The 18,532-nt window shown below is 40.9% G+C and overlaps 1 protein-coding gene across 1 annotated transcript in view; it reads left to right on the top strand.

Moving 5' to 3' along the window:
* The first annotated feature begins 12,138 nt into the window (after positions 1 to 12,138).
* MYRFL (myelin regulatory factor-like) overlaps positions 12,139 to 18,532 on the top strand; it is an 82,650-nt gene continuing 76,256 nt past the window's right edge. The window contains exons 1-3 of the mRNA XM_008591505.1: positions 12,139 to 12,223; positions 12,325 to 12,580; positions 13,329 to 13,420. Coding sequence (XP_008589727.1) covers positions 12,139 to 12,223; positions 12,325 to 12,580; positions 13,329 to 13,420 — 433 coding nt within the window. The remainder of the gene's footprint in view (positions 12,224 to 12,324; positions 12,581 to 13,328; positions 13,421 to 18,532) is intronic.

Below are 18,532 nucleotides of genomic sequence, written 5' to 3'. Positions count from 1 at the left end.
AAGCAATTAAACAGTAAAAGAACAAATAACCCAATTAAAAAATGGGCAAAGGAGCTGAGCAAACATTTTTCTAAGGAAGATATACAAATGGCCAACAGACACTTAAAATAATGCTCAACATCACTAACCATCAGAGAAATGCAAATTAAAACCAGATTGAGATATCACTTCACTCCAGTTAGACCAGATATAATAAAAAAGATGGAGAATAACAAGTGCTAGCAAGGTACAACCACTATGGAAAACAGTATGGAGGTTTCTTTCTTTCTTTTTTTTTTTTTAAAGATGACTGGTAAGGGGATCTTAACCCTTGACTCAGCACCACGCTCACCCAGTGAGCTAACCGGCCATCCCTATATGGGATCTGAACCCGTGGCCCTGGTGCCATCAGCACTGCACTCTCCCGAGTGAGCCATGGGCCGGCCCAATATGGAGGTTTCTCAAACAACTACAGGTAGATCAACCATGTGATCCAGCAATCCCACTTCTAGGTATGTACTCAAAGGAATGGAAATCATTATGTCAGAGGGATACCTTTACTCCCATGTTCATCACAGCTCTGTTTACAATAGCCAAGATATGGAACTAACATAAATGCCCATTGAGGGATGACTGGATGAGGAAAATATGGTATATGTACACCGTGGAATACTTTGCTGCCATAAAAGGGATGAAATTCTGTCATTTGCAGCAGCATGGATGAGCTTGGAGAAAATTATGTTAAGTGAAATAAGACAGGCACAGAGGGGAAAATACCACATCCTCACTCATAAGTGGGAGCTGAGAGGGAAAGAGGGCAGGAAAGAAAGACCACAGTGGTGTGCTGGACTTGCAGAGGGAGAGAGCATACCTAGAGATGTGGAGTGGCGCTGAGGATGGGGAGAATTCAAAGATTAATTGGGCTGGGGATACGGGGTATAATTCCAATTTGTGGTAATGGACATGCTGATAGTATTGATCTGGACATCACATCTTGGGCACAAGTGGTGATGGTCAGTTTTGTACCCCATGATTATGCATTAAAAAATATTAATCATCACCATCAATGTGCCTCACAGCTGTAAGTATTGAAAAAAAAAGGAAATAGAAAAAGCAGAGCAAACTAAACCAAAACCAAAAGCAAATATAAGTAGGAAATAACAAAGATTACAACAGAAATATATGAAACAGGGAATTAAAAAACAACAGAGAAAATCAACAGAACAAAAAGTTGATTCTTTAAAAAGATCAACAAAATTTGTAAACCTTTATCTGCACTGACCTAGAAAAGAGAGGAGATCAAAATTACTAAAATCAGAAATAATGTAGGGGCATTATTACATTGATGTTATGGCTTTTTGTGGTGGTAAGATTTAGTTTCTTTTTCTGATTTGCATTTTTGTTCTACCAGTGGGTTTTGTTCTTTCTTGTGTATTCACAGTAGTGATTATATTTCATTGGATTCTAGATGCAAGCCTCCTTTGAGGATTTCTTGTAGGCTAGTTGTGTGGGTGAACTCCTGCAGTTTTTGTTTGTCTGGAAAATACACTACTTTTCCCTCATTTCTGAGTGATAGCTTTTCTGGGTATAGTATTCTTGGCTGGCAGCTTTTTTTCTTTTAGTATTTTGAATATGTCATCCCATTTTCTTCTGGTTTGTAGAGTTTCAGTTGAGAAGTCTGCTGTTAATTTGATATGGGCTCGCTTATGGGTGACTTGATGCTTTCTCTTGCTTCTTTTAGGATTCTCTCTTTGTCTTTGAGCTTTGCCAATTTGACTATAATGTGTCTTGGAGAGGATCTTTTTGGGTTGAATCTATTTGGGGATCTTTGAGTTTCCTGGATCTGTAGGCCTGTGTCTCTCCCTATACCTGGGAAGTTTTCCATTATTACTTCATTGAATAGGCCTTACATGCCTTTTCCTTTCTCCTCTCCTTCTGGAACACTCATGATTTGAATGTTTGTGAGCTTACGGTTGTCTGCTAGCTCTCTTAGATTTTCTTAATTTTTTAAAATTATGTTTTCCATTTTTTGTCTGCCTGGGTTATTTTGAAAAGACTGCCTTCAAGATCAGAAATTCTTTCATCTGTTTTTTCTAACATGGTGCTTAAGCTATTGGTTGTGTTTTTTATTTTATTAAGTGGATCTTTCAGTTCTATGAGTTCTGCTACCTTCTTTTTTAAGGTATTAATCTCTGTAGTGAATTGATTTATGTCCCCCCAAAACTCTCTGAGGCTTGAACTGTGTACCCAAGTCTTATGTATTAGAAATTTAGCTCCCACTGTGACTGTTAAGAGGGTAGGAAATCTTATTATGGTAATTGAAAGGTGGAGGCTTGAAGAAGTGATTGGGTTGTAGGACCATGCAGTAGTGAATGGATTAAAAACAGTGGTCAGAGGCATGGTTCTGAGGGCTTTAAAAGAAGAGGAGAATCTGTCTTTCTCTCTCTCTTTCTCTGTTTCCACCATCTTGCAATGTGAGACCCCTGGATCACTGTCACCACCACCAGATGGACTTTGGACTTCCCAGCTTCAGAAAATGTAAGCAATAAATTTTGTTTTCTTATAAATTACCCAGTTCCATGTATTTTGTTATAGCAATACAAAAAGGACTGATAAAATCTCCATATCTTGGATTTTTTTCTCATTTTATTATGTTGTCTAACTGAGTGTTCTGGCATCTCAGTGAGCCTCCTTAAGATTGTTGCTCAGAATTCCTTTTCAGTGATTTGAAGGGATTCCTGTTCTGGAGAGTCTGGTATTTGAGAATTACTGTATTCTTTTGGTGGTGTCATATTTTCTTGGGATTTTATATTTGAGTATCTCCATGTTGATGTCTGGTCATCTGGTAGAGCTGTTGCTTCTTCTGTTACTCTGGAGTGAGCTTTGAGGAAAGAGATTTCCTCTTCTTTTTCCAGTCTCTGATGGTGATTCTCCTTGTGTCAAGGCAGTCAAATGTCTGGTGGGCTACCTACACAGTGGCTGTGACATCCAGCCATTTTTGTGGCAGTTGTGGCACCACAGCACTTTTGTGGTGGTGGCTGTTGTTGGCCACTCACATAGGAGTGTTGTTTTTGGCATGCTCTATTGACTGCTTTTGGGTGGAGGGGTCTGCATCCTTCAGCTCCTTGCCTAGGACCCTGGGTGTGGTCTCTTGTCTGCTTCTGGGTGGAGGGGTCTGAAACCCTCAGCCTCAATGACAACTCTTTGTCTAAATGATCTAAGAGACCACTAGGCAGTAAAATTACTGAGATCTGGCTTGAATCTCAGAGGAAGACTTTCACATCTCAAATATATTAAGGTATGGAGTTATTGGCCCTGTAAAATAGATTCCCCTAAATAGTCTATGGAAAACTTGTCCCATAAGATGCTATAGAGACAAAAATTAAAGTTTCAGGATTAATAAATAAGCTCATGACTCACTGGCTTAAACAAAATTAAATAAACCTCTTTGTGGTGGGACATCTCAGAGCCTTTAATGTGCTAATGTGCAACAGGGGAAGGAAAATGGTGTGCAGTGTTCCTCAAATTTATTTGGCCATAGACCCCTTTTCGGAGTCTTGTACTCATTGATGAGCATGGGGATAGGTTGCTCAGGACTTTTTCATCTTTCTGTGTGAATGTAATTGGTATGCAGAGCTGGAGCCAGTACTATCAGCTTATGAAGTTTTCTGCAAATTGTCCTTAATCCTTTATTTTCTTGTGTGGCAGAGTCCAGGGCAGCTGTGTTCCTAACAGGAGCAGGCTGAGGTCCTCTTTGATTTCCTAGGGTAGCCAGCCAATTACTTACAGGGTGCACAGGTGAGCTGTGCTGGTGAGACATACTAGGAAATGTCCAGGTGTGGAGTGCTGCTTGGAGAAATGGAGCTAGAGATTTAGGGGATAGCATACATCCTTGGAAGATGCAGTGAAGAAAGACCAGAGGTGTATATGTATGTGTGTGTAGGGGAGGGAAGACTCTGGAAGAGAGACTAGTGAATCTTCAAGACAGGCTTTGTTTCCTTGAAAAATGCCCAGAGGCTCACCTGCTTCTTTCTTTTACTCAAAGTAGGGGCTAGGGAGCACTGGCATCGGTACCACCTGGGACCTAGACACGTAGCATCTCAGGCCCCACCTCAGAAATGCTGAATTGAATTTTCATTTTTAACAGGGTTCCCATGGGTTTCATATCCATGTTATAGTTTGAAAGGCTCTGCTGTTGGTCACATTATACAAGTAAACATGCCTCCTTCCCCACCACCTCCCCAGTCCCAACGCATAAAATTAATACACCTTGGTTTGAGTATGTATGTTCAATGGAGGTAGATGTCATATAAGCTTGAGGCTGGCCTTGAGGTCCTGCATATGGGGAAAGAGGGAACTAGCTGAGGGCACTAAGGTGACCTGGGAGGATGTTTGAATAGGTGACTTCACAGGAGGGGGGGCTTAGGGACACATTAGATCCATGAAGGAATCAACTCCAGATTTCATTTTATTTCATTCTAATGGCTGAGCTTAAGCATCTAATATTCTGGGTTTTACTTAGGACTTAGCTTAATAGGGTTGGACAGCAAAATGAGTTAGGATTTGGTCACCAGACGTGTGTCTTAGTTCTGTGTTAGGAGTGTGGGGCTGATATGCTCTTTACGTGGATGTTGTGGAAGACAGTGAGGTAGTGCAGGCCTTCTGTGAGAAGAGCTCGTTAAAGGCTGTTTGGATTCATTGACTGGTTTCACTTCGGGATTCAAACTGACAGAGTAAGAAAAAGCCTAAAGAGGAAGACTGGGCTAAAACATTACCTGATTCTCCTCGATTCTGAGGATACTTGTGCAAAATGAAATAATCTATAATGATTAATTGATTAGGGTGGTGTGTATTTAAAACACCCTGCTATTTAGAAGATAAACTCTGGTGGTAGACCACCTGACTCCACTTTGATTAATTGCCAGATGAATAATCTAGGGTAAATTATTTAATCCCACTGAGCCTTGGTTTCAGTGACTGTGGACGATAGTACCTTTTCATGTGGGTGTTGTGAGATTAGATGGACCACACATGCAGTGGGTAGTATGAGCTCTGGCCCAGAGTGGGTTCTCAAAAAAAGATTCCCCATGTCTAGAGCAGTAGAGGAGGGGTGTGAGGGGGTGAGGGTCCTTGCAGTTTGCCAACATAGGGCTGGAGGGAAGGAGTGGATCTTCCTTGTCTTGTTTCTTGCTCCCCTATCATGAAACAACCCACCTTACCCACTGACATTTCTGCCATGGCCCTTTCCCATCCCAACTTCTGGGTGGAAGCTACAAACCCTAACCAAGCTTCATTAAGTATTTATCGATTACCTGTCAATGCTTACTGGAGGCACTGGGTAGTGCATGTGCATGCGTGCACACACACACAGGATTTTAAGGCGTGTTTTTAATGTGAAAGTCTATGTGTGTGGATAAATCATACACATGAGAAATTAGAAAAAATACCTTCAATAAACAACTATTTTTGTAGTTGGGGATGGGGTACGACAGTGAACAAAATGGATGAAGTCTCTGCCAATAGCTTAGCAAGAGCAGTGTACTGGGAGCAGTCTGCCCTGGTAGGGCACTCACCCAGGAATTTTTCTCAGAATTGGTGATGTGGGGTGATAATTAAAAGCAGGTGAACTCTTCATAGGCTTAGGTATCGTTTTTAAATTCTCTACAGACAAGCTATTCCTTATTTCTTGCTCCTCGGGTGGGCTGTCCCCATCCCCTTCCCTTGGTACTCCCTTGCTGTCATGCCACTCCAGAAAGAGGAGAATGACATGGCAGGTAGTCTAAAGTCATCCAGTAGCGAAGACAATTACGAATGAGGTAAGGAGGTAGAAAGCGAGGAGTGGGGAAAGCATCTGTTTTAGATTGGGTGGTTGAGAAAGCCTTCTCTTGATATATTAATAGATACATATATACAGCATATTCATGGCCATACATAGTTTAAAACAGTCTTTCATATTTATTAAGCATCCACTCTGTACCAGGCACTGAGCTGGTACTGAGCTCATTGTGAGGTGCAATACAGCTTTAGAGAAGCGACAGTTGGTATTGTGTGAAGGCATCAGAAGAATCGCTGGAGAACTGTTGACTTGTGACTGGTCCTACCTGGATGTTCACATGAAGACCGTGTCTTAATACAGAGTGTGTGTCCTGCATAGAGCCTAGGAGAGTCATGAGCATTAGTAGGCACTCAATAAATACTTGATCAAGCCTGGTTGGGATCTGAAAGAAATACCAGCTGCTTTGGGGACAGCATGCAGATACCATGGATATATGCATAACGTCAACCAGCTGGAGGGTAAGTCTACTTTGCACCCCCTCTTATGGTTTGTGTAGCATTCAACCCCCAGGAGGGCGTGTTTCTCCATTCATCCTCCAAAAGACAAAAACAGTTTGTATGTCCAAGAGGAAGAGGTTTAGAAGAAAAATTATTCTACCTTTTATCAGCTGCTAAGAATCTCTTGATTTTTACAGCTATCTCCTACAGAAGCTAGAGACAGAGTTCATCACTCATGGAATGACCTGTGGTGTCTGTTGCTCTCTGGCATCTGTCTACCTGACGGAAATCACTTTGGCATAATAGACAAATTCAGAGCACAAGGCCAAGAACAGGCTAATGTGCATTGCTGGGATTCCTGACATGTGACTGTGAGTAGGGAAGAGGTTAGAGTGCAGAGACAGTCTCAAACAACAGTGTTTTTCTTGAAGTTAATCATTGCCTTTGCTTTAACAATTTGCTTAGTTTTGAAGATAGCTATCACTAATTCTTCCCTCAAATTCTCTGAAAAGAAATGCAACATTTCTCTAAATATGTTCAAATGCATTGAACATGGCAGGGTATAAAATACAATGAAATAAGGGAGTAGCTGTGGTAAATTTTGGAAGGGGAAACAGACTGTAAGAAATGTATTGTATGTTAAGTGAAGTAAGCCAGGCACAGAAAGAGAAATACTGCATGTCTTCACTCATAAGTGGGAGCCAAAATAAATAAATAAATAGATGAAAGAAAGAAAGAAAGAAAGAAAGAAAGAAAGAAAGAAAGAAAGAAAGAAAGAATCATAAAAATAGGTTGAACTTTCAGAAGGAGAGAACAGAGTTGTGCTTCCTAGAGGTGGGGAAAGGGGAGGAGGGGTTGGCGAAAAATTGGTTAACGGACAGAAAGCAAGCTTACGTTTTGTAATGATGAAATGCTAATTATCCTGATTTGATTATCACATTTTGTACACAGGTATTGATATTCTATACTCCACAAACATGTATAATCAATTATGTTTTAATAAAAAAATAAAATTGAAAAAAATTTCATTTTAAAAACACCAGGACATATTGCTGTCACTCATAGGGACTTTCGGTTCTCCATAAGGGCTTGCCGGATGGAACATGCATTCCTATTTACAATATGCCATGTCATATTTCTTGAGTAAATTGATAATTTATTTGTGATTTTTAGTTTTTATTAACATTATTGAATTCAGTGGTGCTTCTGCTGTAAGGATAACTAAACAACTGTCTAGAGCTTTGAAGGTGGAATTGTGAGATCAAAGAGTCAATTACAAAGTTTAATTTGTATACTTAACAGAGTCATACATGTGCAGAACTTACGAAGTCAAATGATACCCTATATGTGGCATATAATAGGGAATCAGTAGAAATCCCCTGCCCTACTCCTCCCCTGACCTTGAGTACAGCTCTCCCAGAGGCTGCCACTTTCAACTCTTTTAGGTATTTTTACCATCCTGTATCTAAATGATACCTTTATACTGCTGTTCTTGCTTTACACATTTGAAGAACCTCATATCGTCTTTGGGGAGGATTTAATTTTCTTGTACCACATCCTACATCCACTTCTACTCCAAGCTTCCCCATACCATAAAGTCGTATGCAAATTTTCAGTTGGGTCAATATCCAGGACTTACATTATCACTATGTGTTCACATATAATTTACTATCATTATATTTTCTTTCTGTTTTTCTTGAATCATTGCCTCATTTTAACAATTTGCTTGGCTTCAAATGTAGCTGTCATTAATTCTTCCCTCAAATTCTCTGAAAAGAACTGAACATTTTCTTTCACTATTAAAATGCATCATTTCCTTTTGTTCTTAAAGACATCCCTAGACTACGTCTTTACTAAGTTTTTGGTTCTATCAATTGTTCTATCTATTTTGTTCTGTCAATTGATGAGAGAGAAATGTTAAAATCTCCAACTATGTGTAAAAGGAGACTCTATCTCCTTTTAGTTCTGCTAACTTTTGCTTCATGTATTTTGAAGCTCTGTTATTAGGTACATAAACAGTCATGATTGCTATGTCTTCTTAATGAAATGAGCCTCTTTGTGGTAATACTCTTTATTTTGAAGTCTATTTTAACTGTTATTCATGAAACCACTTCTGCCTTCTTGTACACATTTTTCTCTCCACTTTCAACTTATGTGAGTCCTTTGCATTATTTGATATTTTACATTCTACTTAGAGTTAATGAGTTAATATTGTACCACTTTACATAAAATGTAGAAACCTTCAACTATAGTTCAGTTTATTCTCCATTTCTATCCTCTATGCTATGGTTGTCATAAGTATTACACCAACAGGTGTTATAAATTCCATAAGATAAAGTCATAATTTTTGCTTTAAATAGTCCTATGTGTTTTAAAGAAATTAAGGGAAAAAATAATTTGCCCTCAAATATATACCATTTTTGAGTCTCTTCATTCCTTCGTAAAGTGTCAAGTTTCCATCCGGTATCATTTCCCTGTAGCCCTGATAACTATCTTTAACATTTCTTTTTTTTTTTTTCCCTTTTTGTCTTTTTTCGTGACCGGTAACGGGATCGCAACCCTCAGTGTCGCACCCGTTCCGCGACCGGCAACGGGATCGAAACCCTCGGTGTTGCGCCCGCACCGCACTCAACCAGTGAGCGGACTGGTCTCTATATGGGATCCGAACCCTTGGCGGGAGCACCGCCACGCTCCCAAGCGCCGCACTCTACCGAGTGCGCCACCGGGCCGGCCCTCTTTAACATTTCTTATTGTGCATGTCTGTTCATGGATTCACTTAATTTTCTTTTATTTTAAAATGTCTTTATTTTTCTTTCATTCTGGAATGATATTTTTACCATATATAAAATTCTGGCTTGCCAGTTTTGTTTTTCTCTAGCACTTCTTCTGGCCTCTGGAGATTTTGATAAGAAATCAGTGATCATTTGAATCACTATTATCCTACATAATGTGTTATTTTCTTAGCTACTTTTGAGGGTTTCTCTATATTGCTGGCCTATAGTGATTTGACTCTGATGACCTAGATGTGGTTTTCTCTGTATTTATTTTGTTTGGGATTTTCTGAGCTTCTTGAACCTATACATTTATGTCCTTTACCAGATTTAGGAAGTTTTTGGTCATAATATCTTTAATTATTTTTTCTGCTCCATCCTTTCCACAGGTTCATGAATCTCTTTTTCTCTCTCTTTTTTAAAATTTATTTTTTTCTCTCTGTTCTTTACATTGGATGATGTCTATTGATCTATCTTCAAGTGGGTTAAGCTTGCTCACTAATTTTTTATTTTTATTTTTATTCTAGAGTTTTTTCAGCTCTAAAATTTCCATTTAATTCTTTTTCTATAAAGTTTTTTTCCTTCACTGGGGTTTTTAAGAACATTCTTTACAAGCACATGTTCTTCTACTCCATTTAGCTTAGTTATAATAGCTGCTTTAAGATCCTTGCCTGCTAACCCAATATCTGGGTCATCTCTGGGTGACCATTGATTGTTCTTTCCCTCTAGGTTAGATCACATTTTCCTGGTTCTTTGTTGAGTAATTCTTAATTGTAACCAGGACATTGTGAATGTGTGGATTCTTTCATATTCCTCCCAAGAGTATATATGTTGTTGTTTTAGCAGGCAATTATTTTGCTTAGACTCAGACTGTAAACTGTCTCTTGGGAAGTAGCTCACATTCAGGCATTTTTTCTTTGGTTGGGCTGTGTGCAGTCAGCCCTACATATCGATAGCTCAAGAGTCAGCAAGAGACTTGGGCGGTTATACACAACCTGAAATTTCCCCTCTCTGTATTTCTCTTTTCCAAGATTCCCCTTTCACTTTTCAGCAGCTGTTTTTGCCTCAAACTCTGTTTTCTGATTCTTCAGGCCAGAAGGACTGTGGGTTTCTATTGGAGTTTTAGCTGCTTTCTGGTTCCGACTTCAGCTCTCATGCTAAAAGCTGTAAATAGGTAACTCACTATGTGCCATTGCCTTCTTCCAAGTTTCAATGCCCCTCCAGAATCTTCTTCCTTTTTGTCCACTTTCCAGTGTCGTCGCGTAGTTGTTTTTGTTGCTTGTTTGTATTTTTCCAGAGTTTAGAGTTTTTATCTGTGGGAGGGTCAGGTCTGGTAGAAGCTTACCAGTCATCTCAGAAGCAATAGAGCTCTTTGATTCTCTCACATTCCTTATTTATCTGGTTGTTCTCTGTCTTTAATGTTAAAAGACTTTCTGAAAATGTCTGGTCCTTAATTGCTTGTCTGTTTAAGAAGTTCTGTGTGCAAGTCATTAAGTTCAAAGGATAAATTTCATTGTGGAATAATCAGGCAGGAACCGTCCATTTCCTTGGTGCCTTCAAACTATCATTTTTTAAATCCTCTGAGTACATTTCATTTTTCTCGGAAACTATATTCCATTTTTTCACTTGTGAGAAATCTGCTTGGATGCATGCAAAGCAAAGTTAAGGAAAGGTCTCTTAGTTCAGCAATTAGATTTTTAATTAATCCTTCCATTTTCAGCCCAGAAGCTCACCCATGGCCTTAAATATGCCTGGTAACCCTGTACCACCTTTTCCCTCATTCCATTTCTCCACAGAATAAACCTTTCCAATTCTGCTGGGGTGTTGGAGGTAGTTGCTCGGCTGTGCAGGGTGGGGAAGCTGATCTAAAGGCCCAATTGTTTCTTAATCAAATCTTCAATCAATCCTTTTGTTTTTGTCACCACCTTTACCCTGAATTCTCCCTCACCCTTGAACATTCCTGGTGACTCCAAGTCCCGGGCCTTTTGGGCATTGATTGGATTACTTCTTGTTGGCTCCCTACCGTCATCTCCAGGCTGTCTTGGCTTTGCTTTTTTCCATTCTGCTAATTCAGTTACCATCCATCCTACTTCTGTCTGCCATTATTGAAATAGGGTCTGCTATGGTCTCTGCTCATGTACGTTATATCCTTTTTGTGTTTATACCTGTTTATTCCCTTACATTCACTTGGGTGGGGGTTTTCGAGGAAGATAAATGTATGTTCTCTCTTCCCTTATTAGTAAGAAGTGAATTAATTATAAAGAACCAATTTGAGGAGAGAACATAAACTTTCTAGTAAGATAAAAACAAACTTTTCTCTTCATTGTATTATGTTGAAATATTAACCAACCAAGAAACACAAGATCGCTTACTCTTCAAGCAAGAGAATCAAGTGGAGGGTGGTGGTGTTTAGGGGGGATGTAGAATCAGAGTTTTTGAGCTACGAGGAACTTACAGGTCTTTTGGAACAGAGGTTTTTACATGTTTTTAGTGGTAGTACTCATTTTTTTAAAATGAAATTTTACTTGCACTTCAATATATAAAACAGAAAAAAGAGATGAATTATTTTTTCCCCAGGCATTTAAAAATATTCTTTTGTAGGGTCCCTGAGCTCCTTCCAAGAGCTTTGGGATCCCCCAGAGCACAGATGAAAAACCATTGATTTCATGACAGCATTTTACATGGCCTTAGCCCAAACAGTATGTACAACCATATCGCTGGTCTAAGTGTATTGAAAATGTGAAGAACCATAATAATATTAATTAAACTTTATTGAACCTTCACTCTGTTTCTGGCATTATGTTATGGGCTTTATATACATTATCTCACCTAATTATCACAACAAAGCTGTGAGGTCAGTGTTAATTATTCTCATTTTGTAGGTGAGGAAATGGAGGCCTGGAGGGGTTAAGTACTTGTTCATGGATACACATCTAGGAAGTGGAAGAGCTGGGACTCAAATCCCACTCACTTAAACACAGCATAGTGCTGGGCAAGGTCTGATGGGCTTGACTCCTCCAGCACCTGAAACCGTCACTGTGGGTGCTGTACACTGAGGGCTGCCTCCCGTTTGTGACAAAAGTATAACAGAAAAGAGTAAAACAAAAAGCAATGCATGTCTCTAATTCCCAGGCAACGCCAGCTCCCAGATACCCCACCCTATTCTGCATCAGACCCATGCTCTCCTCCGCAGGTCAAAGGTGAGTGCCATCCACCTTCAGCATCTCCTGCACTGTTGCTCTTCTTATTGGACTCTGGGCGGTGAGAACCAGAGGCACTTCTTGCTTGTGTCTTCCCCCAGGTGCATGCTACCAGACCCTGAGGCCTGCAGCGGGGAGGACTTCACCAACTTTTCTCCACTCTGCAGCTGCACCTGGGATGTTGCCTGTGCACCTGCAGAGCACATCCGGAATGAGTGACTCTGGCGAAACCCATGGCAGCTTTTACAACTGCTCCCCACACACCAGTCATCCCACCACCCCCCTGGACCAATCCGTGTCCTCCCATCTGAAGATGAGTTGTTCTTACCACCAGCAGCCTCGTTGCCACAGCCCTGGGTAAAGGCCAAGATATTTAGTTATGAAAGACCTCAGCAGATAGCCTCAGAGCAGCCAGCCCCAAGGCAGTGACAGAGAGAGAAGGGACAGTGGACTCCTGTCCAGGAGATGGCAGTGTTGAGATGCGTACAGGACAAGGCCTAGTGTTCTTGGCTTAGACAATCTTTTAATTAAAACCCACTATGCCTAAGGTCATCATTCAATGAAAAGCTAAAATGTCAGAAATATATGGGGAGATTCTGGGTGATGAAGGAGGCGCTCTTTGCTTCTGCAGCCTCTGCTGGACTACTCAAGGGGATTTGTGAATGAGCTCTCAGAAAAATATCTGTTAATTAAGCATCATTTCATGTTCTTTTCTTCTTTCTTCCCTTTCTCCTTTTTATTTCTCCTTCTGGATTTAGAGGGTGGCAAAAAGAGTAAAGGCCATCAAAAATTGTGGTACAACTCCCTGTGAAAAAAATTCTCAGGTGTAAACGTATACTGGTATTTTAAGTCCGTATCTCCTCCGTCTCAGTAAGTTCTTTGCCTTTGAACATGTTGTCAGTTTATTATTTTTCAAATAGGTGAATCAAAGATCTGTTGGATAAAGGAAAACTAAGTTTCAGACTAGGAGGGCTCAATGAACCTTAAGTAATTGGAATTAGACTTAGGAAAGCAGAGAGCAGAGACCTGGGAAATGAAATTTAATTTAATATAACATGGAGAGCAAAGAAGAATCCTAATCTTCATTTTGGTGTCTTGATTTTAGAGTCTCCTCGCCACCAACCAAGAAGAGGAAGTACACTCAGGCACTGGAGGCCTCTGGGGACTGCCGAGTATGGACCCGCCACTCCAGACCAAGTGAGCAAACCTGGGGTGGTGGCAACCTCAGTGCCAGCACAGCCCTGGCCATGAAATCAAGTCTTCTGAGCAGCCCCACAAAATTATTTTCCCTCTCATTGAAGGGCAATGACAGGCTCTGGGAGTTTATTTCTTCCCCCTTGATATATCCTTCATGCAGGTGGGTCATACAGATGCTTCCAGGAAGAGATGCTGTTCTCTGTGGTGCAGGCTTTTAATTTCAGGGGCAAGGTGTCCCAGAGGACTAGGCTCCAGGCATGGTGAGATGTCCAATGTGGCAGCAGCTTCAAGAGCCTGCTGGTGTGCCCATCGCTCTGCTTAGTGCGCAGAATATCTTGAGGATCCGGGTAAAATGCAGATTCTGATTCAATCATTTGGGTCCGAGATCTGCATTTCTAACAAGCTCCCGGGTGAGGACAGTGCTGTTGGGTGATGAGAGGAGCTCTGAGAAGGAAGACTTAGAGGATCTCTCCCGTGGAGCATGGAGCTCAGAGCAGGAAGGTGGGATGTTGAGCTTTCACGCACTTGCTGCAAATCGGCAGGTTCCCAGGAGATCTCTGAAATTTTATAAAATCATTTTAGAAGTCTTTCTTTGGAATCCTTTGATGTCTAAGTGGTTATTTAGCCCACCTAGTTTTGTTTGTCTTATATGAGGGTACTTCAAAAAGTTCAAGAAAAGATTTGTATTATCTTTTAATTCTATTTTGTTGTGAACTTTTTGAAGTAACCTCGTATAACATGTGACACATCATGTTTTGAGCTTAGACACCTGACCAAGTTGTGAACAAATTGATCTTTTGGAGTCTGACAGCTTGAACTTCAGAATTTTCAGAGTAAATGCTTTGGCACATACTAGGGAAAAGGATAATGCTCCAGGCCAATTCTATCAGTCATTGTCAATTCTCAAATGGAGGCAGCGTGAACAGTGCCTCAAATTTAGTGCACCAAGTCCCATCTCCTCTAACCCTATGTGTCAGCTTGGCAAGAAGTCCAAGATTTCCTTCTTGGGGCTCCCCTCCCACTATTGTCCCGAAACTCTAGAGATTTATACTGCCTCGAAAGTAGATGCGTGTGGCTTTCTCATTGGTGTGGGAAAAGACACAGTCTCACCAGTGGGGGTTGCTGTCTTTGCCTTTAACAGCCTCATGGTAAGACCTGGTTTTTCCACCTTCAACAGTGGCTGTGGGAGTCCTTCAGGGGACTGTGACATCACCCTCTCATCCAAGTCCCACCTGTCACCAGCCACTGGGAATGCTATTTCAAAATCGTGCTGGGCATCTAGCCCTTGTGTAAACTAAACCTCTTACTGCCTCCTCTCCCTCTATATGGATCCACCGTGGGCAGTAGTTGCTTGACTTTTCTTTTTTCAACCCTAGAAACACAAAATGCTAATTAAAGCCCCCTTTCTGGATAAGATAGAGCTCTCCATCCACCTTACTATGTGAGGTTACCCTAATTTCTTCAGCAATCCCTGCATCTAGCCTGCGGCTTTTATATGATTCTCAAACAGACAAGGCTGAGTAAATTCCTAGCCAGATGAGGGAACCATCTGTTCATGCCCCCACAGATGCATTAGCTCATTGAGGGATATGGGGCAAGTCACTCAAACCTTCCAAGGGTTTCCTCATTAAACCAGATTGCTGCTCAAATCGTCCTGGCCATTCCAGAGTTAAGTTCTATGCTGTGATGGTTTTCTGCTGCCTGTCCTGGAGAGAGTATTGATTTTTCACCATCTTTAGAAAACAGCCGTGGAAGAGTAACTGAAATGTCCGAACAGATAGGAAATCCTGACTCTTTTGTTTAAGTCCTATTCAAAGGTCGCTGAAAAGCTGACTAAAGTTAATTGGTTCCAGACAACAGTTTTGGAATAAAAATGAGCAGGTTCCCAGGGCCAAAAATATAAAGAAAAAAAAAGACAAAAGGCAAAGGTTTAGTTAATCTAAACACCACGTTTGCATTACTGTTTATTTTTTTAGTGAAAGTTTTCTAATGAAGAACTCCTATTTGATGTTGCAGAGGCCAAGGGTTTTTACAAAAGTCCTAGAGAAACAGCACATTGGTAGCAGAAGGAGGAGTCTATGCCAGGCTTACAGACAGGAGTAGGATTGCCAATTTTCGATGCAAGATGTTCTAAATCAGTCAGTGAGGCTTTTCTGGTGACCTGCTCCAAGCAGTACAGTTTTCCCAAGAGTTCCAGAATCCCCTCAAATGGGCTGAAATGTAGAATTACTGGGTTGGTGTGGGCAGATGTAAAATCTTGCATAGAAAGAAAGTTGCTGATGGGCAGGTTCCCGCTAGCTTGTTCCTGGCCCCACCTGGTCTGAACCCTAAATGTGAGAGGGTTCTTGGCCTGGGAGGCTTCAATTCTCTTATATTTTGAACCTTGAATACAAAAGGATTTTCTAGCCCCAGAGTCATGACCTTTAGCCTGAGAGAGGTGCACTGGCTGAATTCACAGTGTAGAGTCACAAAGTGCCTGTCTCCAGCAATTCGAGACTCTTAGAGCCCTACTTTTCTTGATTCTCAAATGAGAATCATAATTCCTACTCCACCCATTCTAACATTTTTTTAAAAGGAAGGTATGAGAAAATATTTTGAAAGGCATTTAAATGCAAGCTGTCAGTTTTCTCCAAAAGGTTGGGACTTGGGCGGTTTGCTGCCTTCACACTTCTGCTTCTCTCTTCTGTTGGGTTTTCTCTGGAGATCCTCGGTACTGTGTGAAGGGAAGAGGAAGGGTTGACTCCCATGTCTTCCGCTTAACAGCTGTAACACTGGGCAAGTTATTTCAGGTCTTTGAATTTCAGTTGTAACATTTGTTAAATGAGATTATGAATCCTTACCTCATTACCACTTTAGAAATCTGTTTGGCAGCATCTACAAAAGCATGTCCTACAACCCAGTGATTCCACACATAGGAATATTCCTAACAGCACTGTGTACATACTCTCACCAAAAGACATGTGCAAGAATGTCCTTAACAGCATTACCTATAACAGCCACTGAACTCAAAGCATCCCAAATGGCTGTCAATGGCAGGATAAATTCTAGTGTATTTATACAAAGGAGTACAATACAGAAATGAAAATGAGCAAAGGAATGCCATTTGCAGCAATGGCATGAATGGATGAATCTAATAAACATAATGTTGGGCAAAAGAAGCCAGCACATAAAAGTACATATCATATCATATTATTCTATTTCCATAAACTCCTCTACGGTGTTAGATTTCAGGATAGTGGTCAGTTTTGGGCAGAAGAGAGTAATTATTGGAAGGGGGCCTAAGGGTATCTCCTGGAGAGCTGGAAGTGTCCTATTTCTTGGTCTAGTGATAGTTACACAGTATAATTCATTTATAAAGTAGCATAAATTTGTGTATTCATGATTTACATACTCCTTTACATATACTATACTTCAATAAAGAAAGTTTATTGAAAAAAAGGAGACGATTTCAGGATTTGATGAAAACTATGTAAGGTGTCTGGGACAGTGCCTATGGTCCAGAAAGCGCTCAGAGTAGTGGCTATTATTAGTAGTATTTTTTTTTTTTGTCTTTTTCGTGGCTGGTAAGGGAATCACAACCCTTGGTGTGGTGTTGCCCGCACTGCGCTCAGCCAGTGAGCGCACCGGCCATTCCTATATAGGATCCGAACCCGTGGCAGGAGCGTTGCTGCACTCCCAGCGCTGCACTCTCTGGAGTGCGCCACGGGCTTGGCCCATTAGTAGTATTAATAAGTCCCAGCATTGGGCTTGTACCTGTGCCTGGAATTTCAGCATGAGCCTATAGTCCCAGATTCCAGTCTTGTTGTTTTTTCTAGCTGATAAAGAGCTCCCAGGAATGCCAACTGTCTCCCCTGTTGAAGTGACTGCTCCGATACTCTTGCTGTTGTGATAGGAAAAGACAGGAAATGTCCCCTACCCCCGTCCACCCTCCCCATCAGTGTCTGGAGAAGTAGATCTGGCCTTTGGCCGTGTACCTGAGCACATTGACCTCGCTGCCATGCTTGAGTAGGACAGGGCCTGAGTTAGCTGGTATTCGGTCAGGCACATGCATCAGTTATTTTACTTAGAGTTACATGGAGTCCAAGAACAGAAGTATTTCCTAAGTCTTTTTAGGAATAACTGGGTCACCTGAGCTGAAACAAGTACAGATGATAACAACAGTGCCACTTATAATACCTAAAGGCACCATCATTTAAACTTTTACCAGCGGCAGACACTGTGCTAAGCACTTTACAGACATCACCTCGTTGAATCCCTTCAGCAACCCTGGAAGGTATCAAATGGTTACTCCCACTTTGCAGACCAGGAAACTGAAACTCAGAGAGCTTAAATCATTTTTCTGGGATTGTTTAGCCATTAAGTGTAGAGTTATGATTTAAACCCAGGTCTGTCTGATCCCATACTGCAAGTTCTTGACCCTTCCTTGACTTTCTCTCCGTTATAGGAGAGAGGAAAGAAAGAAGGTAGAACCAGTTTCTCTCTTTCTTCAAATTTGTATAAGCAGGAGAATGATGGAAGGTTTCTTTTTAGTTTTTTGGAAAAAATTTTAGGCCAGGTAGCTTTTGGAGGCATGAGGGCATGAGGAGCTTCTGCATTGCCCACCGCCAGTGTTCTTAGCTGGGAAAATGTTTTTCAGGATTTTGAGAAATTGTTCCACAATGGGTGTTTGCAAAAGAAACAATTAACAGAGCTAAAAGACAACCAACAGAGTGGGAGAAAATATTTGCAAAATACACATCTGACAAAGGACTAATATCCAGAATATATAAGGAAATCAAACAACTTTACAAGAAAAAAACAAGCAACCCAATTAAAAAATGGGCAAAAGAGCTAAGCAGGCATTTCTCTAAAGAAGATATACAAATGGCCAACAGTCATATGAAAAAATGCTCAACATCACTCAGCATCCAGGAAATGCAAATCAAAACCACACTGAGATACCATCTCACCCCAGTTAGGATGGCCAAAATCCAAAAGACACCGAAAGATAAATGCTAGCGTGGTTGCGGAGAAAAAGGAACTCTCATACATTGTTGGTGGGAATGCAAAATGGTACAACCCCATATGGAAAATGGTTTGGAGGGTCCTCAAACAGTTGCAGATAGATCTATC

The sequence above is a fragment of the Galeopterus variegatus genome, unplaced genomic scaffold (assembly GCF_000696425.1).
Source record: "Galeopterus variegatus unplaced genomic scaffold, G_variegatus-3.0.2 Scaffold6972, whole genome shotgun sequence".
Lineage (NCBI taxonomy): Eukaryota > Metazoa > Chordata > Mammalia > Dermoptera > Cynocephalidae > Galeopterus > Galeopterus variegatus.
Note: the sequence above shows the minus strand (reverse complement) of the source record. Positions and strands in the feature narration are given on the sequence as shown.